Source organism: Emydura macquarii, unplaced genomic scaffold (genome assembly GCF_026122565.2).
Source record: "Emydura macquarii macquarii isolate MOO-44397 ecotype Brisbane River unplaced genomic scaffold, CSIRO-AGI_Emac_v2 contig_1363, whole genome shotgun sequence".
In the NCBI taxonomy this organism is placed as follows: Eukaryota; Metazoa; Chordata; order Testudines; family Chelidae; genus Emydura; species Emydura macquarii.
This window is the reverse complement of record NW_027131500.1, coordinates 13411585-13439526: the sequence shown is the minus strand read 5'-3', so window position 1 is coordinate 13439526 and position 27942 is coordinate 13411585. Positions and strand designations below refer to the sequence as shown.

Sequence of the window (27942 nt, the reverse complement as noted above, 5' to 3'; positions counted from 1 at the left end):
GAAAATATAAAGCCAAATAACTTGCACTTTAAGCTTATGATTCTCTTATTCTATAGGTGTTACAGTTATTGACAAACCATTATGAACAGCGAAAAGGTTTTCAACTTAATTATGCTCTAAGGGCCAGCTTCAACAAGTGTTTTTGAAGTGACTGAGAACCAAAGCACTTCTCTGCTTGTAGCTGCATATTGAGTCACAGTTGAAGATGTGACGGTCTGCAATTATGTATGACAGATAATGAAGATTACTCTAGGTAGAAGCAATGTGTAGGATTATTCTGCATTGAGCAGCAGCTGAATGAATTTTTATAAAGGCTGGTAGACCAGAGTTTTTATTTGCAAGGCCTTCAAACAAACAAAAAAATCACTTTCAAAAGGACCAATTCATGTCAGTCATGACTGATAAATGGATTATTCAGTGAAGAATGGTAAAGTGATGTGTATTCTGGTGAAAGTAAATTTTTGTCTTATTTTTTCCCAGAGACTATGTATATCCATGAAATGTAAGCCTTCAGGATGGGTATTGAATCCCACCTCAGTACTATAAGCTGGCATGGAAGTAAACATGTTTGCTTTTATAACAGTTTTCATTACATGAATATAGTGTGCATACGTATGTGTGTGTAGGTTGCTTTCCATTACCACTCCTCAGAACTTGATTATTTATAATTGGCAAAGTACTTTGAATTATGCCAGTACTATGTTGTAAAACAGAATTGTATTTTTTTTATACCAATGCTTAACACTACTAAATGCCACTTAAAGAGAATGGAGAAGGCATAGCATTTCTTGAACAGGTGTAATGCCAAAATCTTTTTTAATAAAAGTTTAGTTGTCTATATTTATTTGATTTTTCTTTGTTTAATCTTGGTCATGTTTAGGTGTATTCCTTTATTGCCTTTTTATCAAAAAGTGATTTGGCATGACCATAACTGCAAGTTTATAATGAATGTATGGAACTCAAATGAGCTTGCATGGTATTAAGAACTATCTGTGTGTATAATTTAGCTATTAACAAATATGAAAGCTTACTGTATGTGGCCATGTTTGTAGAGCAACTATCATTTTTGTTTGTTCATGGATGACCTTTTAAATGTGACCAAAACTATTGTAATCTCTGAGCAATTTTCTTTAAATAATAAAAGTTTGTATATTTGTTTCATAATGTCAATGAGTTGGATAAAACTTGTTTTGAGAAATACAAGTTTCACAACTAATACCTTTCTGAGATCATCAAAGAGTGAAAAGTTGTCTGGAAAAACTTCTGTTGCTTTTATTCTTCTATTTAGGTTAAGTGATTTGAAGTGACTACCAGGTTCAGGAAATAAGTTCTGTAATATAGAACCTTTCATTTTGAGATTATCAATTCAAATCCATCCCAGGTAAGTAACTGAGGATATGTCTACACTGAAGAGTAAAGTTGATTTATTTTAAATCGACATTCTCCTGCCGAATTTTAGGAGTCGCAGGAGCGTGATCACACCATCCTCCTTGCATTGGGCTCTTGCATCCCCACTCACCACGCTTGGGTCGACATTCAAAGCCGTGCACTGTGGGTAGCTATCTCACAGTACAACTAGCCGCAGAGGCTTTTGGGAAGGTTGTCGTCCTCCCATGATGCAACATGCTCCCTCCCCCTCCCTTCTTGTCCCAAACAAACTGCAAACACTTTTTCACACTGTTTTTCTAGGCCCCACACATGCCATTGCTGGAGAAGCATGGAGCCCGCTCAGCTCTGCACTATCATAGTAAGTGTCACAAATACCTCACAGCTTATCCTGCAGTTCTTTCAAAGGCGAGACAGGAGCCGCAACATGGAAAATAGCAATGTTACTGAGGCTGCCCTGCTACAAACCATAAAGCGAAACAATTCCTGTTTGCTGCAGGCTATCACACATCATCTTCAGTCCGTGGAGCACCAGTTCTGGTCCTGGAAAACAAGCACAGACTGGTGGGGTCACATCATTATGAAAGTGTGGGATGACGAGCAGTGGCTGCAGAACTTTCATATGTGAAAGGCCACTTTCTCTGAACTTTGCACAGAGCTGTCCTGAGCCCTGAAGCATGTGAATACTCGATTGAGATCAGTTCTGGCAGAGGAGAAGTGAGTGGCCATCACTCTGTGGAAGCTGGTAGCCCCAGATTGCTCCCGGTCAGTTGGGAATCAATTCAGAGTCAGTAAATCCATGGTTGGAACTGCTGTGATGCAAGTGTGCAGGGCCATTAACAGACTTCTCCTACGAAAGGTAGTGACTTTGGGAAACATGCAGGACGTAGTGGATGCGTTTGCCACAATGGGGTTCTCAAATTGGGAGGGGACTATATTTGGCACGCATATCCCTATCCTAGCACCTGACCAGCTTGCCACAGAGTACATAAACTGGAAGGGATACTTCTCAATGGTGTTGCATGCCCTTGTGGATCTGCATGCTGTGCACTCCATAATCTGTGTGAAACAAAGGGTGAAAAGTTCCCCCAGGGTTGGGCCATGGAGGCTGATAGGCTGGCCACAAATTTTGAGCAGCCAGATTCCAGCGCTACGCTCAAAGCCGACTTCGGAGCACTCTGTCTATGGGAAGCATTGAACAAACAGTTTTGCAATGAACTGCAGTAATGTATGTCTCTGCTGTGCCTTTCCTTACCATCCCCTACCCTCACACCAGCAGCCCCATCCTCTTCTTTTCCCGCCCAAGCCACGTGTTTTTTAAAGCAGCAAAGTTCTATTGTGTCCTGTTTCAGTGCGGGGCACAGGAAAATAAGTTAACGTGGTGAAGTGTCACTGTGCAAGCAACTGTGGTTGCATGCAGTTCTTAAAGAGGCCGTAGTGTTCTTCTGCTCGCCTCTACCAGTGTGGAATGCAGCATGTATTGCACCCTGCTTAGCCTCCTCCAACAGCACTTGGGAGTGGGGGCTAATAAGAAAGTGGTAGGCAGTTGAGCGTTTTGGAGGGCCTGCAGAAGGAGTCTGTCCTGCCGCTGCTCTTCCTGGAGCTCTACCAGACACCTCAGCATGTCGGACTGATCCCTCATAATACACAACATCTCTTGTTGCGTATCACGTTCCTGCTCCTGTGCTGATCTTCTGTGCTTCGTGTCCATATCAAGTTTTTCAGACAAGGATATCCTCCAGGCTCTGAGCTCTGTGTCAGCAGCCGCGGAGGTGTTCATTAGTTCGCTGAACATGTCATCTCGTGCCCGCCCTCCCCTCCCCCCCTTTGCTAATCTGGGAAAGTCTTTCAGTGGGAGTTCTCAAGGTGGCTGAAGGCTGAGGTGTCGACTGTAAGAAAAGCAAAGCACAAAGTTGCCATTGGTAGCTGACTCAAAGTAGTAAAAGAAATGTTAGTGTAAAAAGAACTCCCTTTCATGTTCAGAAGGCAAAGCCAGACCCGCATCCCAATCTGTACGTATTGGATGGGTCGGAGTGGCATTCCAGATATGGTAAGTAAGGGGCTCTTGCGTCCATTATAGAGAGGTATTATTAGCACTAAATTCCACAATCCACATTTGAGCAAGGAGAGGGATCCCTGGCTTCCCTGCAACATCCCAAGAACCCGTTTGGGAGAAGGGGGCATAACAGATTAGAGAATGCTGTGGGTGAAGTGTAGCAGCAGAACACATAGGGCAACCAGTGTCCTGACCCATAATATCCATGGCAACAATACCATGACTAGGAATTGTCTCATGTAGGTGCCCAGGGACACCCTCTACAGCAGAGGAATAACATGCCGTGATTATATTGATCGGGTATTGTAAAATTGCACCATCTTCCCTAGGTGACCATGTGTGATATCAGTCTCCTGAGGGTAACGCAGGAAGAAAGGGAAGACTTGCTGCAAGCATTGGGGTACAAGCCTTTATGCTGCTATGCTGAGTTTCATGATGATGCCTGCTCATTTAATAGCAGAGTGGCAGGGAAAGGTCTCCTACCGTGGCGGAAGAAATAAGGCTGCCCTCCCCAGAAACCTTCTGCAAAGGTTAACAGATTACCTACATGAAAATTTCCTTGAGATATCCACAGAGAATTCTCAAAGTATACCTCTGCACATAAATAGCCTGTTCCAGGAGTAATCCTCCAGTGAAGTTTGCCAACACCCATGAAGAACATCCCTCTTGGAAATAACCAAACAGGTTGTCCCTGGGGCGGATTGGGGAGACCGAACCTCGACCGTGAGTGAGCAACGAGGGGGTTACTTTACAGTCCTTTTATCCATAACAGTATGTAAACGTATACATTTTCAGCAACTCCCCATAGACCTTTATTTGGTTACATTGACACCTATAAAATGAATATTAACAACTACATGATGAATACAATTATACCCGCCCCTGTTTGTTGTTTACAGGATTACCATACAGAGGGCAGGCCCAGCACCTTAAAACCTATTAATTTTACACTAACATTCTTTGAAGTAAAGGCATACGGGGGGGAGGGGGGGGGGAGGAGGAAGATAATGCTTTCTTCCCACCCTGGCCTTGTGCAGGAATGGCGACAGTTATTTTGTTTGTGCAGATGGCCAGGAAGGAAGGAAAAGAAGAGAAATAACAGAGATTAACTAGAATTCACACCAATTAACAGAGACAAGATTTGCCCTTGCCATGACCCCATTCCCTGTAACTTAGGCCTGACCATTTGTCCAGCTTTTAACTCTTTATTCTCCTACAATCCCCTCAAAAACAAACTCCTTTTAAGAAGTTGGACTGGGGACATAAGCGCAAAAATAAGATTTGCCACACACACTCACCAGATGTGCCTTTCCCGGCATCTTGATCGGTCAGCTGTGCTGTATGTGGCTGGGTTGCTCTGGGGTAACAAACAGGTCCTGGCTCTCAGGAAGAATGGATACCTCACTCTCCTGCACCCTGCTCACCTCATCCTCCTCTTCCTCAACCACAGAGTCGTCCTGGATTGGGATTCTTCGGAGCTATCGACGCTGCGTGGTGGCACAGTAGTGGGGTCACCACCGAGAATTGCATGCAGCTCCTCATAAAAGCAGCATGTTTTGGGCGAGGAGCCAGAATGGCTGTTAGCTTCCCTAGTTTTCTGATAAGCCTGCTTCAGCTCTTTGATCTTAACGTGGCACTGCTGCACATCCCTGTTCTGCCTCTTCTCTAACATGCTGCAAGATATCGTCTCATAGATATCTAAATTTATTTTGCTGGCTTGGAGCTGAGCCAGAACAGACTCGTCACGCCACAGACCAATGAGATCCAAGACCTCTGGTTGACTCCATGCTGGGGCGCATTTGCGCCATACAGTCGCCATGAGTGGTTCAGCTACAAAGCTCTCTCCATGCTGACCAAACCGGAAATGGGAATTCAAAATTTCCCAGGGCTTGAGGGGAGGAGCTATTTCCTGTTTGCGTGGCCATATTACAGCAGAGCACAAATGTCCAGAGCAGTCACACCAGAGCATTGTGGGATACCTCCCAGAGGCCAGTGGCGTCGATTTACATTTCGCTCTGCCTACACTGATGCTAATTTGACCCATGGAATTCGACTTCAGCGCTACACCACTTGCGGAGTGGTTTTATTAAGTCGACTTTTACCATGATTTAGGTGGGCAGAACTGACATGCTAGTGTAGACGCATATTTTAGGGGGTCAATGTAAGCGGCGTTACGTCGACCTCCATTGCCAGTGTATACCAGGCCTGAAAGTTACCACCCACTACCACCCTGGAGGGTTTTTTTGGCCCATGCTCACTCTAAGGGCTTGTCTACACAATTAGTTTGCAGCAACCTGGGATGCAAATCTGCCCCACATTAGCTTGCTATGGACTGTTTGTGTGGACTTTGCAGACCTATATTAACATTGGGGAAATGCGCATAGATCCCAGTCCCGTATCAAAGAGAAATAAATCAGAGTGAATCAATTAACTGTTAATACACGTCAGCAAAGTCCACATGGACAGTCCAAGTCAGGCTAATGTGGAGTAAAGTTGCACATCAGTTTGCTGTGAACTAAATGTTCATCTAAAGAATCCCTTAGTTGGTGGTCTCTGTCCAGTTCGTAGTGGACATGTTTCCATGTGTCAAAATCACCACCAGAGTTGGAAGTAATTAGCTTGCTTTTTGGCAGTGTCAGTAGAAATGACAAGGATTGAATGAACCATGGAGAGAGAGTTTTACCCTCTCATTCCTAGAGGTGATTCTTTGTGAACTTAGATGATAAACTCTGTGGAGGCAGATACTTCCTCTTTGTGTCTGCACAGTGCTTAGCACAAAGGGGTCCTCGTTGGTGACTAGGCTTCTTAAAAGAGAAGATAGAGTAGAACACAAACTCCTCACGGGACGATAAAACTGATTTGATAAGGAATGATAAAATGGGATACTACATTTTTACTTGCAGCATGATTTTTTTTAAAGCTAACATAAAATTCTCATTCTTGAACTCTGACAGACTTGAAGTCGCCTAGCTGAAAGATTTTTTTTTTCCAGTGCAATGGTAGTGGCAGCCACAACATAAGACTGACCTTTTCAATCAGCATGTGCCACCAACTGCCATTACCTCAGTACCTAACATTAGTTTATTCCTCTTGGATTTCTGTCAACAAGGAGTCTTGCACCATGGACTGCATCAAATTTTTGCATCAGTTGTTGCTGCTCTGATTCTCACCAACCCCACCGTTTATTTCTCTGGGTATTGTCTTGTTGACCAGCCTGCCAGGCAGCTCATAATAAAAAATATTTTGGTCTGTACTGGCTCTCAGTGCTCTAAACTGCCTTAGGCCACATCCACTAGTTCTCTTTCTAATTTCAACTGTATTATTCAACTCAGAATGTGTTGCAAGTGCTTGTCTTTTTTTTCATCTTTCACTGTTGGTGCACATACACTCCCTATAGTCAACCAGAGATGTTTGGGTAGCAATGTCATTTGTGGTCACACATGCACTTTGACTGTCTTTCTACCCCACATTGAGGGCATGAAGGTCAGAGTGACCACTACCACTCAGTTCTTTTTCATCAGCTGTGGCTGCAAAATAGACATTGTCTCCCTGGGTCTCGCTATTTTCTCTGTAATTATTACCATAAACCCTCTATATATTGTTTGTTTAGATGATAGTTAGGATTAGTTGCCAGTTCCCCCAGCATGGGAAGAATGAAGCTCATTATAAATATTTATTTGTAGTTTTGTAACTGGCAAATAGGTGCCAAGATAAATAACACCAAATACTACTCCCTGCATTGTGACAAACTGAATTGTAATCAACAGAGGCAGCTGATTTGTTTACCAGATAAGTACATCAGTGAATCATAAGGGAGTAAAATTCAGGGCAGAAGCAGCACACAGGATGCCTGAAGGCAGAAAACAGTTTAAGTGGTCACACCCTGTGAATTATGTTAACTATCCCTCTCAGAAGAGTTAAACAGACCAGGCCTACATCAAGATACCAGCTTTGGCACAGACAGAAAACATCAGGCTAAGGCAATGTCTACACTAGCACTTTTGTAGGTCGGGGTGTGAAAAAAAACACACCCTGACTGACAAGTTTTACCAACAGAGGCATTGAGATGGACCGTGCTAGGGCAGCATCTTCCACCGACAAAGCTAGCATGGCTTATTGGAGGTGGTTTAATTATGCCGCCCAGACAGCTCTTGCGGGTTGGCATAGAGCGGCTACACCAAAGACCTTATAGCAGTGGAGCTGCGCCACTATAAGGTGTTTAGTGTAGACATAGCCTAAGTCCCCTCCTATATGGCCTCAGCTGCACTAGCACAAGGCGGGGGTAGCTCTCCATCCTTCAGCTAGTGGACACAGCTGTTCACCTCCATGGCGGAGTGGAGGGTCCCTGAGCCTGCTGTGGGGGGGACTGAACCCAGGGGGTGTTGGAATTACTAATATTTGAAATGAATATTCAGAGGGGAGCCCAGGCACTGATTTAACCACACCTCCCTTTATTAAGTGCGCAGGGTGTTTTATACCACGGCTTTAAACACGCCTAACAGCCGGCCCCGCACGCGAACGGAGCCTGCACAGGGCAGGGGCGCTCCCCCGCTCCGAGAGGCCAGCGCCAGGGAACAGCATCTCAGCCGGGGTGCGCCAGCGCCAGGCTCTGAGGGCCCCTTTCGGCTAACGCGCGCTAGCAGCAGCCCCCAGCGGAGCAGCTGAGGCTGGCGCCTTTCTTCCCGCCCCGGCCCCGGCCCGGGCCCCCCTTCCTCCCCCCGCTGCTCGCCCCCCTGCTTCTGTTCCGGGCGGCCCGGGCCTTTCCTCGCCCGCCACCAGCCGCCGCGCCCCGCGCAGACCCACAGTCTCTTCCCAGGCCCCCTCACACCCACGTGACTGAGTCCAGGCCGCAGCCCCCTCCTCGGGCACTCGAGGGAAAGAGGAGAAGTAACGCCTCGCCACGGTTGCCTCGGTAACAGGCCCGCCTCTTCTTCCCACCTGCGGCACCGTCTCCTTCTCATGGCGTCTTCGCCGTCACCGGGGCTCCCTCCCTCCTCATTGGCTGCGCTCCGAGATCTCACTATGCTCACTCCATCTCTGCAGCCAATCAGCGTCGGGTGGGGCCTCTCCCTTCCCCGTCCTTCCCACGCCTGACAGGGGCCTGTTCCCGCCCGGCAGCCAACCCGAGCGGCTCTGGGGCCTTGTGCGGCCAATGGGAGAGCGCTTCAGGAGTCGGAGGCTCGAGCTACTGCCGCCCCGCCCCTGTTGTTGCCGCCGCCGCCGCCGACGATGATAGGTGAGAAGCGGCTGCAGGTGCCGCTCGTGCCCTAGCTGAGGTAGGTGAGTGAGCGAGCAGCTGCTGCTGTCCCGTGCAGGTGAGTGAGCCCCGGGGCTGGGCGCGCGCGCTGCCCTGTGCCAGGAGCGGCACAGCCAGCAGGGCTGGTCGGTGTCAAGCCAGCGCTCTTGGGGTTGGCTGCTCCGGGCTGCCGGCAGCGCACGCTGGGGACGCTGGGCGCTGGTCGGAGGCCGGGCGCTTGCAGGGCTGCTGGTAGCGTTGTGATCTTTGCCAAACAAGCGTGGGAAGGGGGTTGCTTGTGAAAATTGCGGGTGGCGGAGCCATCCAGCGAACCCGTCCAGCAGAGATGTAGCAACGTATTTAGAGAGAGCGAGCAGCATCCTTAACAGTAACCTCTCAACCGGTGATACTCCCACTGAGCCTCCGAGCCTGCTCTTCCCAGCACATGCTATTAAAACACGCTGTGATTTAACTAGGAATCCACCAAGATGCTTCGCCTACGCTGCTAACCAGTTGTAGTTGATAAAAATAATTCTTGCTTAGTCATGTTGCTGTGGGTTTTGTGTGTGTGTGTGTATGTAATTTCCCCATCATATTTTTTAAACATTTTTTAAACATAGTACTATAGTCAATGAAACCAGGAATTCACACTACTGTGGCTCTTTTGGGAAATGTAGATCACTAATTTGGCTCCTGAACCACTGAGGTCTGAGTATCATTGCTCTAAACTCTACCATTCTTTGAATGCAAGAGAAAAGAAATTGTGCTTGGGATCTAGTGAGTACATCCTAATTTAACACACAGGTCTTCTTGCCATTGGCTTCTAAATTATATATATTGTGGGGGTGGCCAAATTTACTAAACCGCCCCCCCCCCGTCCCACTGGGCAGAATCCTCTCTAGCCCCAGCACCCTGTCACAGGGCAGAAGCTCTAAGCTCCCTACCCATCTGGTAGGCAGAGAATGGGGGGAAAGGGTATAGGGGGGCTTTGCGAGCTGCACTTTAACTGTACAAGAGCCACATGCAGCTCATGAGCCACAATTTGGCCACCCCTGATATATTGTTTGGCCTCTGAGAAGTAATTAATCTTGCAGTTTGAATCCTTTTGTTCTGCTGTATGGAAAGATGCACTGTGTGTCTGCAGTAACACACAAAATCTTTGTGTTCAGGAGTCAAAATAAGTAGCAGCTTCAAGCAAGTAATTTTTCTATTACATGCCCTACTTAAACTGTACCTAATATGAGAGCTAGATGGAGTTTTTCATTGAAATTTTAAACTGAAAATTTTTCTGACATCTGTCTGGCCAAAAATGGGGAAAAAATGGTTTTCCAACAAAAAATTAAAAATTCTTGAAGAAATAAGGTACTTCCTGTGAAAATTCTTGTTTAATCAAACACCCAGTTTTTCCCAGAATAATAATTTGATGGAAAGTTGTTGACCAATTCTACTGAATAGTCTGAAGAAAGACACCTGTACTTAGTCTCAAAAAATTCTACTTTTAGTATATTGAACTTCTCTTATATCAACCTTCCCAACTGCCATTTTACTTACCTGGGTGTTTGCTGAGTGGAATTGTTCAAGATTGAAATAATCAGATTTGCTTTACTCAGCCTTCGAAAAGAACCCTCCTTGCTCAGTGAATGAATAGAATTGTATAATGAAAACAATGAGAGTCCTGTAGCACTTTAAAGACTAACAAATTTAATTTCTGTAGACATAAGCTTTCGTAGCCTACTTCGTCAGGTGTAAGGAATGGAAATCAAATAGGAGGGGTGTGTGTGTGTGTGTGTGTGTGTGTGTGTACACACATATCCAAGGGTAAGGAACAACAATGAGGAAGGTAGATATAAGCAAAGTTCATTCAGTTAGAGTAGTTGAGGCCTATTCACAACCATTGATTAGGAGGCAAGAATGTATGGACAGTGACAATTACTTCTTGTAATGAGATAACCATTCCAAGTCCCTATTTAGACCCAGTTTATTGTGTCAGGTTTGCAGATAAATTCTAGCTCTGCAGTTTCTCTTTGAAGTCTATTTCTGAAGTTTTTTTTTTTTTTTCTAGAAGAATGGCAACTGTCAAGTCAGTTACAGAGTGTCCTGGGAGATTGAAGTGCTCTCCAACTGGTTATTTTTTATGTCTGATTTGTGTTCATTTATTCTTTTGCATAGTGACAGTCGGTTTGGACAATGGCAGTGAATGAGAGCATTGGCATCCTGAACTCAGCTTACCTGGCTGTGGAATACATTGATTCTTTCTTGCCTGACAATCCACTGCAGCAACCATTTAAAAATGCTTGGAACTATATGCTGGACAATTACACCAGGTTCCAGATTGCAACCTGGGGATCACTCCTAGTTCATGAACTTGCATACTTCTTGCTCTGTCTACCTGGATTTTTGTTTCAGTTTATACCTTTTATGCAAAAGTATAAAATTCAGCAGGTAAGACAGACTTGTGAATTGCAGAGATTTGTTTGCTTTGATTTATGTAAAATTACATGATATTCTAACTTTGTATTTGACAAGTGGTCAGAAATCTTTTAAGACTGTAGAAACATCTGTTCTTGATATGCTCATCTATATATCTTATGGAGACTCCCGCACCTCACTTCCACCTACACAAAGCCACAGTTTATTGGACTTGGTGAAGGAACTCAGCTTTGTGGGAGCTGAAGAGATCCATTGCTCTCAAACTGAATGCAAAGGACAGCTTTGCACCATAGCCTCTTCAGCCAGTGTTCCATTACATAGATTGGAATAAAGGCCATTTGTCTGTGTGTGGAAGATTTGGGCTATTGGCTAAATATAAATCTGGATCCTGTAGCCCAATGATACTCAGATCTCAGTGGTTCAGGAGCCAAATCTGCAATCAGCATTACCCAAAAGGGCCAAAATAGTGTGAATTCATTGTTTTCTTTACTATTGTAATAAAGTGTTTATAGATTTCAACAGTATAATGGGAGAAATATTTAGTTTATATATAAAAACTAAATATTTCTCTCTCTAATTCTTACAAGTAAGTTAATAACTTAGTGCAAGTTGATAACTTAATTGACTAATAACATAGTAAATGCATCCTGATCAGTTAATAACTAATATGTGCTGCAAAGAGCTGTAAGAGACACATTAAAAAGCCACTTGTGGTTCACGAGCCTCTGTCTGAGTATCACTGCTGTAACCTCTGCCCTTGCCTTGTCCCTAGTACTGTACTTCCATATGTCAGCTTGTTAGGTGCCAAGATGGGGCCCACACCTTTGCCTTCCCTGCAGGAGATCTCCATCCACATCCCCTTGAAGGGACAATGCATAATTTCTGTAATACAGAAAATGTTGAGCAAGCTGTTCACATCTGAGTGAATTTAATTCTAAAATAACAGGTAATCTGTTGCCTATCCAGTGCAAACTGGTGATTGTTTCCCCACTTTCTTGACTTGCATGTTCATACTGGCTTTAAAATCAAATTTGTTCTAAAACATACTGTAGTGAGTGCTGAAGAATTCTTGTGACACTCAGGTGTATAAATGCTTAAATAATTTGGTTGGACAATATTAAGTAAATATAGTTGTCATAGCTGTGACTATTTAATGGAATGATCTTCCAACACATCCCTGCAACTGACTTCAATCCCCAGCTTCTCTCTGTACCCTTGCAGTCAGCTAAATATATGTATATGATGGGATGGAGATTAGCATATGTTGTAATGGTATAGTTTTTATTTGAATGAGTTTTGGATGATAACTCTTGCAAGTGGTGAAATCGTCCATGAGTTGGCTTTGTAGTCATACCAAACAAATGCTCATAAACACTTATTATCACTTTATAGAAAAGCTGTTTAGGAGAACTTGGAAGTTACTTTTTTTTTTTAATTAATTGGAACGACTTGTGGCCAAATCCCTGTAAAATCAGGTTACTTTAGTTCATTTTAATATACAATCTCCAGCAAAACCAAGGGTCTCTTTTATGTGGTTTAGAAACGTTCATGGCCCTCAAATTGGTGGGATGCTAAATTTTAGGTGATGCCTCTCCCTCCCCCAAATTATTGTAGTGATAGAGTTAAATAGATGTCAGCAAAAACAAATAGGTTGTCTTAAGCCACTGTTCATCTCAGTCTTTTTTCACTTGATTGGGTACTGTGATGGCATCCTGCCAGTTCTCTAGTGCTCCCTAATCTTTCGGTGTAGACAAGACATGACTTGTTTTTGCTTTTGCTTTTGCTTTCTTTTAGAAAGATAAAAAGAATTATGGGAAACCCCACTTTCCTTCAGGCCTTTTTTACTTCTTGTTTATACTTTTTCCAGGTCACATTATTAACACATTTGTCCGTTAATTTGCTCCTCTTTCTTTACAATGTGGTGAGTTGACTTAAACCTACTAAAATGCAGTGAAAATCACCTAAGGATCCAGTTCATCGTAATTTACACTAATATTTTTAGGTGTTAAAGGTACATATGCAGTATGTTGTTTAACAAATGTAACCACCTAAAATTTTACAATTGTCACTGTTACGCACACACAGGGTACTTAGAACTACTTGGTGGTCAGAACTTTCTCCAAAAGCACAGGTCCTTACTACTGAGCAAAGGAAAATATTTATCAGCTGTTAGCAGTATAGTACCTATCAAACATAGTTGAACAGTCCCATCCAATAGAGACAGTGGTAGATATAAACACTAACTACTTCGTTATAGCAGTACACCTCTATAATACTAAAGCTTAGCTTGGCAAGATAGGAAATTCAGTCAAGCCTTTTTCTCTTTTGTAGTTTGACGTCAAATCTTCAGTATTACTTCTAAAATGGCGTTGTATGGTAGGTCTGATGATTGTAACTGTCTTTTCCTAGGATAAACCTGAAACGTGGGAGAAGCAGTGGAAGTGTTTGAAAACACTTTTCTTCAATCACTTCTTTATTCAGCTTCCTATGATATGTGGTACCTATTATTTCACAGAATACTTTAATATTCCTTATGACTGGGAAAGGATGCCCAGATGGTAAGTAGAAACAGTTGAAATCTTGTTTGTGTACTTCTGTTTTAACTGTCCATGTTGGAAGAACAGATGACAGAACCTGTGAAATTTTCCCAGCTTCCAGGCAACTTGGTCTGCTGCACGCGCATTCATGTGATTGTTTTGAATAAATGTATAGTTCCTGGATCCAATCCCACTCTTAGTGAAGTTTACCTAGTTGCAACAATGGGAACAGGCTTGGGTCCTATATTTGATATTGTTCCTAATGCCTGCAACATAGTTTTTCAAATCCTCCCACAGGATTTGAACAAAGTCCAAAAAAGGATACACAGTGGCTGGAAGTGAATACACCATCTGTGGGCCCCTGGGCAGCCTTGTATACACAGGTATCCAATAGTTTTTTGAGCCATCTGCCTCATCTCTAGAAATAACATGATGAAACACTACCAACATGCTGCATCATGTACCTTAGAAAGAGACTGTACCATTGCACATTCCTCTGTCTCCAAACCAATGCATTTTTAAATGGCATCCCTTATGTTTTGTAAGTGCCTCTTCCTAGTTTTAGCGTCAGGAGAAATATTACATAATTTCCTATATTTATTTTTACAACAATAGAGGTGGATAGTTTCTTGCAGGGTACTAAGTTGTCTTATTTCTAATGCTGGTGCTGCTTTCTCTCTTTCTTTATGTAACCGCAGCATGGTTTATATATATATATATATATATATATATATATATATATATATATATATATATATATATATATATATATATATGTAAGCAGATCAATTTAAAGAGTTGTTAAATGAATTAACATGCAAATCAATAAGCTTATCAGTTTGGCTCTTAGCACATGTGCACAAACTCTTTAAATTGATCTGCTTACAAATACCACTGAGTATAGTACTTAAAATTGTGCATATATTTCTTTGCTAACAAAACATATGTATATATAAAATACATGTGTAATACTTGAAACATACATGCACACAATTTTATTTAAGTATTATACATGTTTTTTCATTTTTTTTATATACTGCTAGCAAAGAAATATATGTACAATTTTAGGTATTTGTTAGCTGTAGATCAATGAAAGAGCTGTTTAATGTGCAGTGTGAGTACATATATGTGCTGTTATCTGGTTAGTAAAATTGTCCTTAAAGTTAAATGTACATCCTAAATTTCCAGAACCTCTGCCTGCATGCACACATCCTGATGAATGAATGGTGTGTTTCTTAATAAAAGGCTTCTAGATTTTGCTTGTTATGAAAGCAACGGTCCATTTCTTTGCTATATTTTAATCTTGCTATAGCTAAAAATATATATATATTTTTAAAGGTACATGCTACTTGCCCAGTGTTTTGGATGTGCAGTGATTGAAGATGCCTGGCACTATTTCCTGCATAGACTCTTGCACCACAAGAGAATATACAAGTACATTCATAAAGTGCATCATGAGTTCATAGTACGTACTTTTTAAATTATTTCAATCTCCTGTGTTATGTATTTAGTATAACCAGAATGTTTACAATAAATACTGTATTAATATAGCATATTTAAATGGAATTTACACCCATTTGGAAATTGGGAGAATAGCAAAAATTCAAAAATATTTTTACATCTAGCTAGTTTTTTCTTATATTAATTACTCCTGTATTTGTAACTATGGATACTTCCTAGTAGTGGTTAAACAACTCTTTTATTACCCCAAATATCACAGACATAATGCAATGTGTCTTTTTTAACAATTCTTTGTCTGTTGTCTCCCTTTCACTCAAAAGGCAGCTGCATTCTGAGACGTACGTTATATTATCTGACAGGACGGTGACTGTCTACTTGATTATTTGTTGAATTTAATGGCACACTGTCAAGTTGACAATCACATTTGTTTGAAGATTTTAACCTGTTAAGTTTTAGCTAAGATTATAGTAATTTTTCTATTTACTATACCAGAATCTTTATTGTACTCTAAGATTATTAAAAACTTTCAGCTAAGATTACTATAGGTGTGTAAAGTTGGTTTGGGCAATAAATGTTCTAAATATAGTCGCTTGATTTGTTTGTCATGTATAGTCCTAAAAAGTCCTTTTACAATAAACAGCATTAAAGCAGCAAGTGCCCTTATACAATCTAAGGATTAAAAAAAATTTCAGGATACATTAGTTGAACAGAGCTTTATTCCAAAAGTAGTCTTAAAAATTTCAAGTTCACAGTGTTCTTTGTTGTATTTTCTGAACTTAGGTGTGATCAATTAGGATATTTTATCTATCATTCTTATTTGTAAGGATTTTTCGGGATTACCAACCAGGCCCATAGGTTACATTATGAACCTGGAAAATAGACCATCATTGCTTGGTGCATTAGAGAAAAGCCACTTGTGAACATCCAAATTCAAATCCAAGGAACAGGTTTATTTCAGCGTAGGTACAGAATGCGACACCTGATAGTTTAATTGGGTGTGACAGGCCAGTGAATTGGCTGCACATACACAAACCTCTACATAAAGAAAGGCAAACGCTTAAATCTCAGGGTACGTCTACACTGATGGCGGCAAAGTCACCGCTGTCAGATCGACCTATCTGGATCGACTGAGTGGTCAGTAAAGACCCACTCAATCGATTCAGAAGTCAATGCAGTAAAACCACCCCCTCAAATGATGGCATAGCACTGCATTGACGGGAACGTGGTCCCCGTTGGTGCAGTGCAGTGAAAATGCTGTGCAGAAGGGAAGCACAGCAGTCGATGGGAGTTACGCAAGCTACTCTGTGTAGCTTGCGTAACTCCCGTCAACTGCCGCCGAATCACAAGGTAAGTGTAGACCAGGCCTCAATGTATTCTTTTTGTACCCAAGAGAATATCCTACTTTTATTAATTACCCCACTCTGATTTGTTATATAATAAATAATTTCTGACCAAATATGACATTCTGCCTTATAAACTAGATGGTATAACATGTTTATCTACTTATTAGCAATAACAAAGCTATTAATCTTATTATTTGACAAGGACTTTTGGGACTTTCCTTGTTTATCCTTATTACATCTGGCAGGCCTACTTTGTACCCAAATCTGAGACAGTCCAAAAACTGAACAGGATATCTAGCAAGCCAAAAAGGCTATTTCTGCACTCTTCCTTTCCAAAAAGGTTATTCGAAGGTCTTATTAACTACATTAGGTCAACAATTATATCGCTTATGAATTTGCTTCTATGTTACTAGCTAATGTGATGTATATGATCCATTAAATACAGTTAGGCCCTTACCATCTTACCTCTGGTAAATTCACCTAATCATTGTTTTAATTCCTTAAATTCCCCCCACTTTAGACTTCGTTGGTCCCTGAGGGACAAAAGGGGGTCTCCCATACTTCCTTTGAGATCTGCTTTCATTTTCCAGTACTGATTCTGGTGGGCAGTCTTCAAATTATGGTTTTAATCTGGCAATACGTTATGAATGTTAATAAAATTACAAGATGAAGCACTGTTCATATATATGAATTTATACAAACTTATGGATGTGTTCATCTGTTGAAAATATTTACAGTTTTACAGGTTTTTAAAAAAACCTGCTGTAATGGTCTTAATGAGATAATTGACTTACTACAAATGTCTGGTTTATGGAGGTTGATAATGGACAGGGAAATGGGGAAATAACTGTCCTATCGCTTGCAACTCATATATAGGAATGACCAGCTGTATTTATTTATATGGCAGTCATTACCATAGTACTGGAGTGACTCAAGATCATTAATGTCTTTTATCCTTCCTACTGAGGTAGGGGAACTAAAGCACTTGATAGACCATATGTGCCCTTGGGCAAGTCACTTAAAGCCAGTGATTGAACCCAGGTCTCTTGGGTGCTCTGTTAGCAAGACCATCCTATTTACACTATTCTCTCTATTCTAAATTGGTCTGATTCTTGGTTATTTTGATATATTACAGAAAACAGTTGTTTATGGCGTTGAAAGTGCTGACTGTATGTATATGTGTTTTTGTTTCCTCCCAGTCTCCATTTGGGATGCAAGCAGAGTATGCACATCCTCTGGAAACGCTTATCCTCGGAGCTGGTTTTTTCATTGGCATTCTTGTTTTCTGTAACCATATGATTTTTCTGTGGGCCTGGCTAATGTGTCGCTTAATGGAAACCATTGATGTACACAGGTATAGTTCTCTCATTCCATGTTAGTGATTTTTCCATATGTGGCTCTTCCACCTATCTTTGTGCTAATATATATGATACTAGGAGGCTCTTCACTACACTGCAAATAGAATTTTATATATAGTGTAGACTAGCCAGAGAAGGATTGTGGTGGTTCTTTCATTTCAGTATTTTAGGGGGCCATTTATCCTTTTCAAAATAAATATTATTGTTCTTCTGTTTCAGCAATGTTAATAACAAAACTCCTTGGGTGAGAGGATAGGGCATTTACTAAAACAACTTCATAAAGTATCATCTAGAAATACAGCTTGTGACGTTGGTGGCAGGATTATATGTTTTGTGATCTCCTTTTTTAGGAATGGTAAATCTCTGGTGATAGTGAAGCTCACACATATCACTCTGAACTTAGAGCCTGAAAGATATACTGGATGTTCAGTACACAAATTAGCTCATGTCTGCTAATATATGGAATAGGTGACGTTTTATTTTACTAAAATGGAGGGACCTCAAGGTCAGATATCTTAAACTTCTCTGTCAGTAGGCTTGTCCTTGCAAGAAGACTCGTCTTAGAGAACCAATGCTCACTTAACCTAAGTGGGCCCCGTTCAGTTCCCAAGAAAAATTGAGTGTAGTAGGTGATCCATAACGACAGCCTACACCTTTCTAAAGCTGTCTAAATCTTCTCTGGGACTCGGAGGACAACTTTTACTTGTTAACCTAATCTCAGTGTAGCAATGACATACTTATGGGCAAGAACTTGAGAGCTCAAGAATGATATAAAAACATTATAGATTAGAACCATGACCCATTCTTCAAGTGCTCATATAGCTTTTTATGGTATCAATTTTAACATTTTCTGTGATTCACTTTACTTCCATTTGAGGAAACGGTTAAATGCCTTATTAACTGAGGAATGCAACACTGCATCTGTGTAAATAAAATAAAAATGGCTAAAACTAAATGTAAGTAGTGCACTTCCATGTCAACAGCAGACCGGAAACCACAACTGTCGGTGGACATTTTTCCCAAAGTGTTTCTACTAACCTTAGAAAAAGTTTGGGATAACAGGAATATTCTAGCAAAATTAAACCTAGACAGTATCTTGCCACTAGGTGGTGTAAGATGCTTGCCATTACCAATAAAATATGAGCATGTTGAAATCCTTTAATATCACTACCCTTCCCTGTATGCAGTATTTCTTGCATTTGGTATTTTTAGCTACACTTAATGTGTTCTTCAACCTGATAATGTGCATGCTGGCTCAGATGCCACACAAGACTTTCTTCTATATCCTTCATCACTGTACTAATGATTTGAGTGCTTTGGGTTCCAATTTTCAGTCTTTTAATTTAAAAAAAAAAAAAAAAAAATGTTGATTTGGAAATGGAATAGACAGATAACAACATCTGACAATACAGGACCTTAAGCATTCCAGGTCCATAGGTATTCTACAATCTCTAAATTGTGGCCCTAATAGATGAGTGTTTCTCTCTGTCACAGGGAATACATTTCTTCATTCAACTACTTCAGAGAGTTTTTTTTTTTTCGCTGAAGTTGATCATCAATATATTTATTTTAGCAGCCTACTGAAAACCAAGAAGTAATCAAAGTGGTGCCTATCATTGTTTGTTTCTAAACAAAATGTCAAAAGAACTTTTTGATTTAGAATTTTAATATTTTTTTGTTTTTTTTCCCCCTCTAGTGGCTATGATATTCCTCTGAACCCTCTGCATATAGTGCCCTTCTATGCTGGGGCTCGTTTTCATGATTTCCATCACATGAACTTTATTGGTAACTATGCTTCAACCTTCACATGGTGGGATAGACTCTTTGGTACAGATTCTCAGTATGTTACCTATCAGGAGAAAGAGAAGAATCGGGAACTGTTGACAGAAAAGAAGTCCAAATAAATTTCACATTTAACCTCCCACAAAACAAACTGCTTCCATAATTCTTTTGGGCTCAAACTGGTAACTAACATTTGATCACAAATTGAAGCAATATTTTGCTTTTAAGAAAAGCAAAAGTTAAGCATATACCTTGTCCCTTGGCTGCTAAGTGGTAGGGAAAATCATTAACTACATTGCAGTATCTTCCTAAGGGGAATGCTTTTCTATTTTATACATAAGTACTGCATATATATTTAAATTACAGAGTTAAAAATGAATTTAAAATGACATAGGTGACGTGAAAGTTTTGTCATCTATTCCAAGAATTTTATTAAACTTTAAAAGTATCTATAATGCTGCCCTACTTGGATTCAGGTAGAATTATGTACATTGTAATACACTGAAATTGGACTTAATTTTTAATAAAATCATATATATTCTTAAATTTGTAATATCAAATACAGCAGTCCCATTAAAACTGTGGTACTGGCACTATATTTAAACTATGAGCAAATGGGCAGAATTTGCTTTAGAAACCAAAATGCCATCAGTTGATAAGGAGCTTGGACCAGCCATTTTCACACTGAATAATGCAAATTATTAATTCCAAAAGAGCTGGCTATATGTTCAGAAACATTCCTGCTGTGGGTGTAATACATTATTTTAGATGGGTTATAAAAGGGTTTTGCTTTTACTTGAGAAGACTTTGGTGGTGCTCTTTAAGTTACTTTGTCAGTGTACTTAGCATTTACATTATATTTCCTTCTGTGTTGTAATTTGCTAAACTGACTTGTTGCTAGATTTGCACTTGTGGATTACAAAATAAAATAAATGTGTTGATTTGACATAGTGTGTTGGTCAGTGTGTATCTTCCATGTTTTTAATGAAGAATCACCCTAGATTGCCATTTACTTTTTAAATATTTTTAATAAATATTTTAAAATATTATGAGCAGAGTTATTTCTAAAACTAATTGATTCAAGCAGTGTGGGGTAACAACTGTACAATACATCTGAGGAACTATCTACACTATAACAACTGGAGGACTTGTATACTATCATTGTCTCCCAACATAGTTAAAACACTCTTCCCTCTTGTAGTGTATATGGACCTAACTTTTCCTCAAACCAGACTATAGCTTTGACAAACTAAGGCTGCAGCTTGGTTCAGTGACAGAACGTAGTTAGGTCTACTTTGTACAGCACAGAGGAATGATATTTTAACAATGGTGGTGGTTATATAATATTTAAATATTTATATGCTACCCAGTGTACTATCACAAGTGAAGAGAACCATGGAATTTGCCTCTTAAGAGCTAAATGCAGAACTCTTCGACTTAAATTTTCTTCTCCCCTCTCCTCCCCCCATAGACAAAACAATCAAAACACTTATAAACCAATCAAGCTAATTTCCTACAGGCCAGGCAAGGAGAGAAAGAAACAGATTGATTTCTATTTTTAAATATTTGGAAAATGCTCTGAAAGAGTAATATCATGGGGATTTTGAGGAACCACTTATCTCAGAAAAACAGCCTGTCCTTAAAATCACTTCTGGAGATGAACTGCTGGGCACACAGACCAACAACAATGCCCACTTGTTATCTGACAGCTGGTTAGAAGAACAAGGCTTGCATTAAAAAAAAAAATAAAAAGGCTAGATCCTGGGATTGGCATTTTAAATTAGAAATAAAAATTAGCAAGTTACCCCCCAGGTGAGCTTTGTAGATTTAAAGATCTAAAAATGGCAGGGTATTATGGCTACAAGAGCTTTCTCCAGCCAACTCCCTGCCTTCCTGAAACTCAGCTACCTCAGTCCTAGCTAGGTGAATGAAGGTGAGGTGATCTGAAGATTCTTTTATTCAGCTACCTGCTGGTTCTGAAAATGCATTGCTCCATTATCTTTACAGTGCAGATTTCTGCAGTTTTTTCAGATTTTAAAACTAACTTTGAGGATTTGCATAGCTTTATTTCTCTTGGAAAAAGGAAAGTGCTGTGTTTTCCCCAAGGTACTGTTCTTCTATATTCTGGATGTTCAGTTAACGCTGTAGTGCTGCTAACACTTTTTATTCTTTATAGCACCAAAGAAAATGTTGCTTGCACAAATCATTAAGATGAAATTTTGCCTTCGTGTAAAATAATTCATCCCACTGCTGCTCTAGTGAGCAAATCATTTGCAAATTAAAATCTGAAAGTGATGTTTCTAGTCCTTTCACACTTCCATGTTCTAAATCAGTAGGATAACCATCTCCTTTAAATTCAGTGTGGCATACACCACCACTTTCAAACTGTCTCCCACTGCACTGAATTGGCACATCAGAAAGATGTGCCTCCTTGTAGCATGTGATTACTTATTTCTAAGGTTAAGGTTTTGTCAGTTTTTAGTAAAAGTCAGGGATAGATCACAGGCAATAAACAGAAATTCACAGTAGCCGTTGACCTGTCCCTGACTTTCACTAAAAATAGCTGTGACAAAATTAGGCTGATGGGGAGAGGGCATGAAGGCGGAGTGGGGATGAAAGCCTGAGCCCTGCTGCAGAAGGGGAGAGGGTCTAGCACAGGGCTGCTAGCAGTGGGTGCAGGGGCTGCCGGCGGCAGCGGGGAGCTGAGGCGCTGGTGGCTTGGAGTTCCAGGACTCCCTCCAGAGGTTCAGATGTGAAGGCACAGAACCATTCCACTATCTGAGAATTTTTTTTAATTTCAACCCCAACCAAAAACCATCCTGAATCTCCACAAAAAGCTACAGAAAAAGTCAGTTTACAGTCAAGCCTCCTCCTTGCCATGCTATTCAGCACTGAGCCCTACAGGCAAGATCATTTCAGCTGGGATCCAGGAAGAGTGTGTCCCTGTCCCCCAGGATCCACAATTCTTCCTCTGGCCCAAGCCCTTTCTTTAAAGGCCTACTTCTTTAACAAGGTCCAGGTGTGAGAGAGAACAGCTTGTGAAATTCCTTTAGTGTGTGGCAAATAATACATCTCCCTGAAAGGGAGGAAAAATGAACACTTCATCTTCTTGTGTGGTAACTGGCATTTAGAAACATTGTGGTGGATGCTTCATATATTAGAAAATAAAGGAAAATAAAAACTATACTCTGCTTTAAACAGTGCAATATAATATGCTTCTAGGATCATGATTGTGCGGTGACCTGTCTATGCCCAAGGTAGACCACCTGAAAATGCCAAGGTCAGGGCAGGCTGCAAAAGGTGAGCAGATTCTCCCACCAGTGGTAGGTAACACTGAAATGAGATTTCCCAACCAGCAGCAAACAGTGCTTCTGATTCTCCACACTCGTTGTCAAGAAGCTACAACAAAATATACATAGTCCCCACTACTGCATTCCAGTCTCTGGCTCCCAATCAGCTACTCCGTCTAGTAAAGAAAAAAAGCTATTAAAACTCTATGCCCCCCAAAGGTCAGCCACATTAGCAGATCAATATGAGTTTGGATCTTACCTGAGCTACCATGCTGCCAGCCAATCCTTCAACTAAAAGTTTATTATAGCAGGAAAGAAACAAACCATAAGAGATACATTAAATGGTTAAAGCAATCAGATTCATACAAATGATTTGAAAGTCCATCTATATCAGGTTTTCATTAGCATTGTGGAGTTTGCAGGCTTGTATATTCCCTCTGGTGTACATCCATTACCTGGATGGATCTCAGTCCTTCATTTCACAGCTTCAGTTGTAGATGAGTTGATCCTAGAGGTAGGGAAGTAGGAATGAGGCATGAAGACAAATTAGACAATATGGATGTGGTTCAGCTGTCTTTTATGTCCCTTTGCCACGCTGCTTGTGGAAATTTGCAGAAATAAGATGGAGTCCAGAGTCACATGAGTAAGTCCTGGTGACTCATAAAGTGAAGCCCCTGGGTTCTTTCCCTGGGTTTATTGTACCTTTGAGTTCCCTTAATGGGCCATTAAGCAGTTTATTGCTGCTTCCCTCCTGTCTGGGGTGTTGCCCAGAAACACAGCACAAGTTGAAATACAGATACATCAAACATATCCATAACTTCCAATACAAATATGACACATACACATAAACAATATAATCATACTTAGCAAATTATAACCTTTCTAATTGGTACCTGACATGGTCTATCTCATATGAGTTGTTGTAATTTTGAAATATTGATATTAAATAAATCATAAATGGTCCCCCTAATCCAGACAACGTCACAACCTACTTTGTGTTTTGATCAGTGTTGTGGGATACTGCGTAAGGGAAAGCAGATGTCCTCTGAGTTACAAAAGTATATTATACCACACTAATGGTACTAAATATAGTGATAATGATATCCGTTAAATAGGGAAGAATCTCATTTACTCACATCATTGGATCACCAGGAGTGTAACATGCTTTGAGATCATTTAAATAAAATTTCTTATATAACTACAAAACATGATTGTTGTCATCACATAATAATATTGCTATATTACATGTCCCTAGGATGTTACCTTAATAGTATGTTCTCAGGAGGGCAGAACAGGGCAGGGAAGCTGATTGTTTTTGCTACCTTATGATGTAAGAGATTTACACTGTAAGTGTGACAAGAGAAGCTGAAATGCATCCACTGACATAAGTAAACCTTATACATACAAATAAATTAAGACACACTTTTTCTTAAATTCTTAAATGCTTTTAAGAACACAGCTGGAAGCTTTACTTCATAGCACTGTACTGCATACTAGATGCTGGTAAAGCAGATATAGTATAACCAAGAGAGACTTGGTGCTGGATAGTTCTAACCTGCAATCAGGATGGGTATGTGATCTTCTGCATAATTACAGTTCTAATGTTCCAGAGGGGTAGCCGTGTTAGTCTGTATACAGCAAAAACAATGAGAGTCCTGTAGCACCTTAAAGACTAACAAATTTCTGTGGGCGTAAGCTTTCGTGGGCTGCAACCCACTTCATCAGATGCATGAAATGGAAATCACAGATAGGAGGTGTATATATATACATCCAAGGGTAAGAAACCACAATGGGGAGGGCAAGTGCTAACAAAGTCAATTCAGTAAGAGTAGAGGAAGCCTATTTACAACCGTTGATTAGAAGGTGAGAATGTGTGAACAGTGACAATTACTTCTTGTAATAAGATAACCATTCCAAGTCCCTATTCAGACCCAGTCTGAGTGTGTCAAGTTTGCATATGAGTTCCAGCTCTGCAATTTCTTGCTGAAGTCTGTTTTTGAGTTTTTTTTTGTAGAAGTATGGCAACTTGCAAGTCAGCTACAGAGTGTCCTGGGAGATTGAAGTGCTCTCCTACTGGTTATGCCTGCAGAAATTTGTTAGTCTTTAAGGTGCCACAGGACTCTCGTTGTTTTTGGTTTTTTTAGTTCTAATGTATTAAGCCACAAACTATTATGTATGTTGAAGTAATGTTAAGGGTCAGACAAACCTGTAAAATATGGACATTTCAGCATCACAGAGATGAAACTCTGTAGTTAGTTCACCCCGTTGAACTAGTTACTACAGCACATGCAATATGGTTTTGTAAAATATGCTATTTGGAGACTCCTGTAATGTTTAGTACAATAGGAGTCAAGACCAGGGTTTAAGTTTTAACTCTGACCCTTGTTTTTAACTGCCTAAAAGTCCTATTCCATGAGTAGTTACAATAGATGGTGGAATCTGATTTTGCCTTTTATCTCTGACAGTCTTTCCTTCTAAAAAGAATATATTCAGCAATGGTATCTATGCCTTACATAGTGAAAATGGACCCAAAGGAAGGATGGTTTTGTGCTTACAGCACAAGAATGGGAGTCAGGAGACTGTACGCAAGTCACTTAGGCTACCATTTAAAAACCTGGATCCTATGTACCTGAGTTTAGGTAACCAAATCCTTATTTAGATATTTAAATAAGTGACCTGATTTTTGGCCTGATCCAACACAACAATGGAGGAGTCTCGCCATTGACTTCAGTCTGCTTTGTATCAGGTCCTTTCAGAGATAATGAACTCTTGCTGCTCCCACTGAAATAAATGGGAGCTGTGGATGCTCAGAACCTCTAAAAATCAGGCCATTTTTATTTAGATGTTGAAAGGTGGATTTAGAGGCCTAATTTTAGGCACCTAAATTTTGACCTTAATATCTTATGTGCTTCATCATATAGATGATGAATCTAACGCTTGCCTCACATGGGTATTAGGTGGGCTGATGTTTGTAAAGAGTTTTGAGTTGCTTCGATAGAAGGAGCTGTAAGTGCAAAGTTTTATTAACTCTATTCCTGAGATAGATAAAAAACTGAAGTTAATTTGTTGGCAAGGAAATGAGGTCTGATGGTATTTTAGGTTTTTGATAGCAGCGCTGTACTGCAGGGAAAGAAATATGAATGGAAGTTAATGAGAACTGGTATGAAACGCAGTCAGAACTCTCACTGGGTGACTACAAGTTAACTCAGGGGAGGACATAGCCATCTACACATTTTTGAAGGAATTTAATTACTTAGTACCTGGTTTGAGGTGTAACTAGGAATGATGAGGATGAAATTAAGAAAAGAATAACTTTCTGACAATACATTTGGTAAGGGGGAGGAGGTCTTATAAATCCAAAGTGATAGGAGTCTCATCTCAGAGGGCATTGAAAATAAGACTAGGAAAAAACAGATATTATACTGGAGGAGACAATCTTGCATTGACAATTCATGTAGTTCAACCCTCTAAGAGGTCCTCTGATTTCCATGGGCCATACTGTGACTCCTTAATCACATTGGTGAGCAGTTACTCAAATGAGGAGTCCCACAGAACATGTGTAAATGCTCCTCCATGTGAGTAAGGGAATCACAGTCTTTTCTTTGCATGATATGATCCATCAAATATTTATTTTTAAAGATCATTAAGTATTTGGAAGTTAATAGCAACCTGGCTATTGCTAGAACAACTTAATCAAATACATTTAAATTTTATATATTTTTTTTAAAGTTTGGTATTTCATGCCCCAAATCTATTTGGGATCCAATAGAGAACATTCTACATCACTGTCCTCCCTGAGATCCCCCAATGTCCTCAGCATTCTGCACAAAGGAGGGCACAATGTAGTCCAATATCTTTTAAAGTGTTGTATAAATCCCTTGTTGGGTTATTCTGATGTTACCCTAGATGTGGATATTGAAAGCACTTAATGAAAACAGGTTACTGGATTGTGCAGGCACAGCACAGTAGGTGGTTTTTCAACCATCAATAACAGCTGCTCTTATGACCAAAATAGCTTAGTGTACACCCTGCAGGACATTGTGGTCAGCAAAAAGGAGACATTTCTGGGATGTTGTTCAAGTATGCACAAAATGCATGGAAAACCCACAAATGTTCTATGGCTCCCAATCTGCATTTATCTTGTGCAAATAGTCCCCAACATTGTGTTGAGAGTCAATGGGACTACTCCTCTGAGTAAAGTGTTTAGAAGATCAGAGCCAATACCACTTTGATCTAATGGGGTGTTAAGATTGCATTAAACTAAAAAAAACCCCAAACCCTAATAAATATACCTGCGAGGCTCAGTCTCTGTATGGAAAGGTTTGATCTTGAATGAATTTTTATAACCAAATTGTAAACCTTAACTGTGGAGCAGTATAATGATTACTCCTGCTGGAATTCTGTGCCACTGTGCATTGCAAACTTGCACAGTATTAATGCTCCCCACATCATTTTATTTTTTCCTGCAGAATTTGTGATTTCCTGCCAGTGCCTGGCACAGGCAGCTGAGGCTCCTGCTGTCAGCCCCTGTCTGTGGGAGCCCCAGCCTCCAGGGACTGACAGCAGGAGGATGATTATTATTTTGACAAATAAAATATGCAGAATTTGAAAGAAATTGCGTGCAGCTTTTTACATTTTTCGGGGGAGGGGGGGTGCAGAATTCCCTCAGGCATAAATGCTGCTGGATGCCTCCATAATAAAAAACACCCCCGTCTTTGTAAAGGTCTCGCTGTAACCTGTTTGAGTCTGAATGCAACAGGCGGTGACCTCCTCCCGTCTGCTTGATCAGTGGTCATATAGATTTATATTCTTCAGAAGCACCATGGGCCCCAGGGTGACTGTCCCCCCCCCTTACCCCCATCCCTGCATGAATTCACTCCATGCGTCTCCTTCAACCCCCGGCTCTGCAGCAGACTGCTCCTGCCTGGCAAGGCCACCCCCGCAGGGGGGTGCGCTGTCTCCTTCCCTGCTTGCGGCGGTGGTATCTCCTGCCTCTCCCCGCCGCGCTGCGGAGAGTAGTGCAGCCTGCGCAGGTTCTGCCTTTGCCTCTGCTTCCTGGCCGG

The 27942-nt window shown here is 40.8% G+C and overlaps 2 protein-coding genes across 5 annotated transcripts in view; both read left to right on the top strand.

Annotated features, from left to right (window-relative positions):
- Positions 1-1166, top strand: part of KLHL2 (kelch like family member 2) — a 102185-nt gene extending 101019 nt beyond the window's left edge. For all 3 annotated transcript variants that reach the window (XM_067551790.1, XM_067551791.1, XM_067551792.1), the window contains one exon: positions 57-1166. In XM_067551790.1, the coding sequence (XP_067407891.1) occupies positions 57-85 (29 nt within the window). In that variant the 3' untranslated portion in view covers positions 86-1166. The remainder of the gene's footprint in view (positions 1-56) is intronic.
- A 7480-nt stretch (positions 1167-8646) lies between these two features.
- On the top strand, positions 8647-20535 carry MSMO1 (methylsterol monooxygenase 1). 2 transcript variants are annotated; one of them, XM_067551788.1, is made up of 6 exons: positions 8647-8757; positions 10848-11120; positions 13518-13666; positions 14984-15110; positions 17649-17803; positions 19504-20535. In XM_067551788.1, exons 2-6 carry the CDS (start codon positions 10866-10868, stop codon positions 19709-19711), a joined length of 894 nt encoding a protein of 297 aa, XP_067407889.1. In that variant the 5' UTR covers positions 8647-8757; positions 10848-10865; the 3' UTR covers positions 19712-20535. The 2 variants fall into 2 exon arrangements, with proteins under 2 accessions (XP_067407889.1, XP_067407890.1); XM_067551789.1 differs by having other exon boundaries at positions 8666-8718.
- Positions 20536-27942: the final 7407 nt, after the last annotated feature.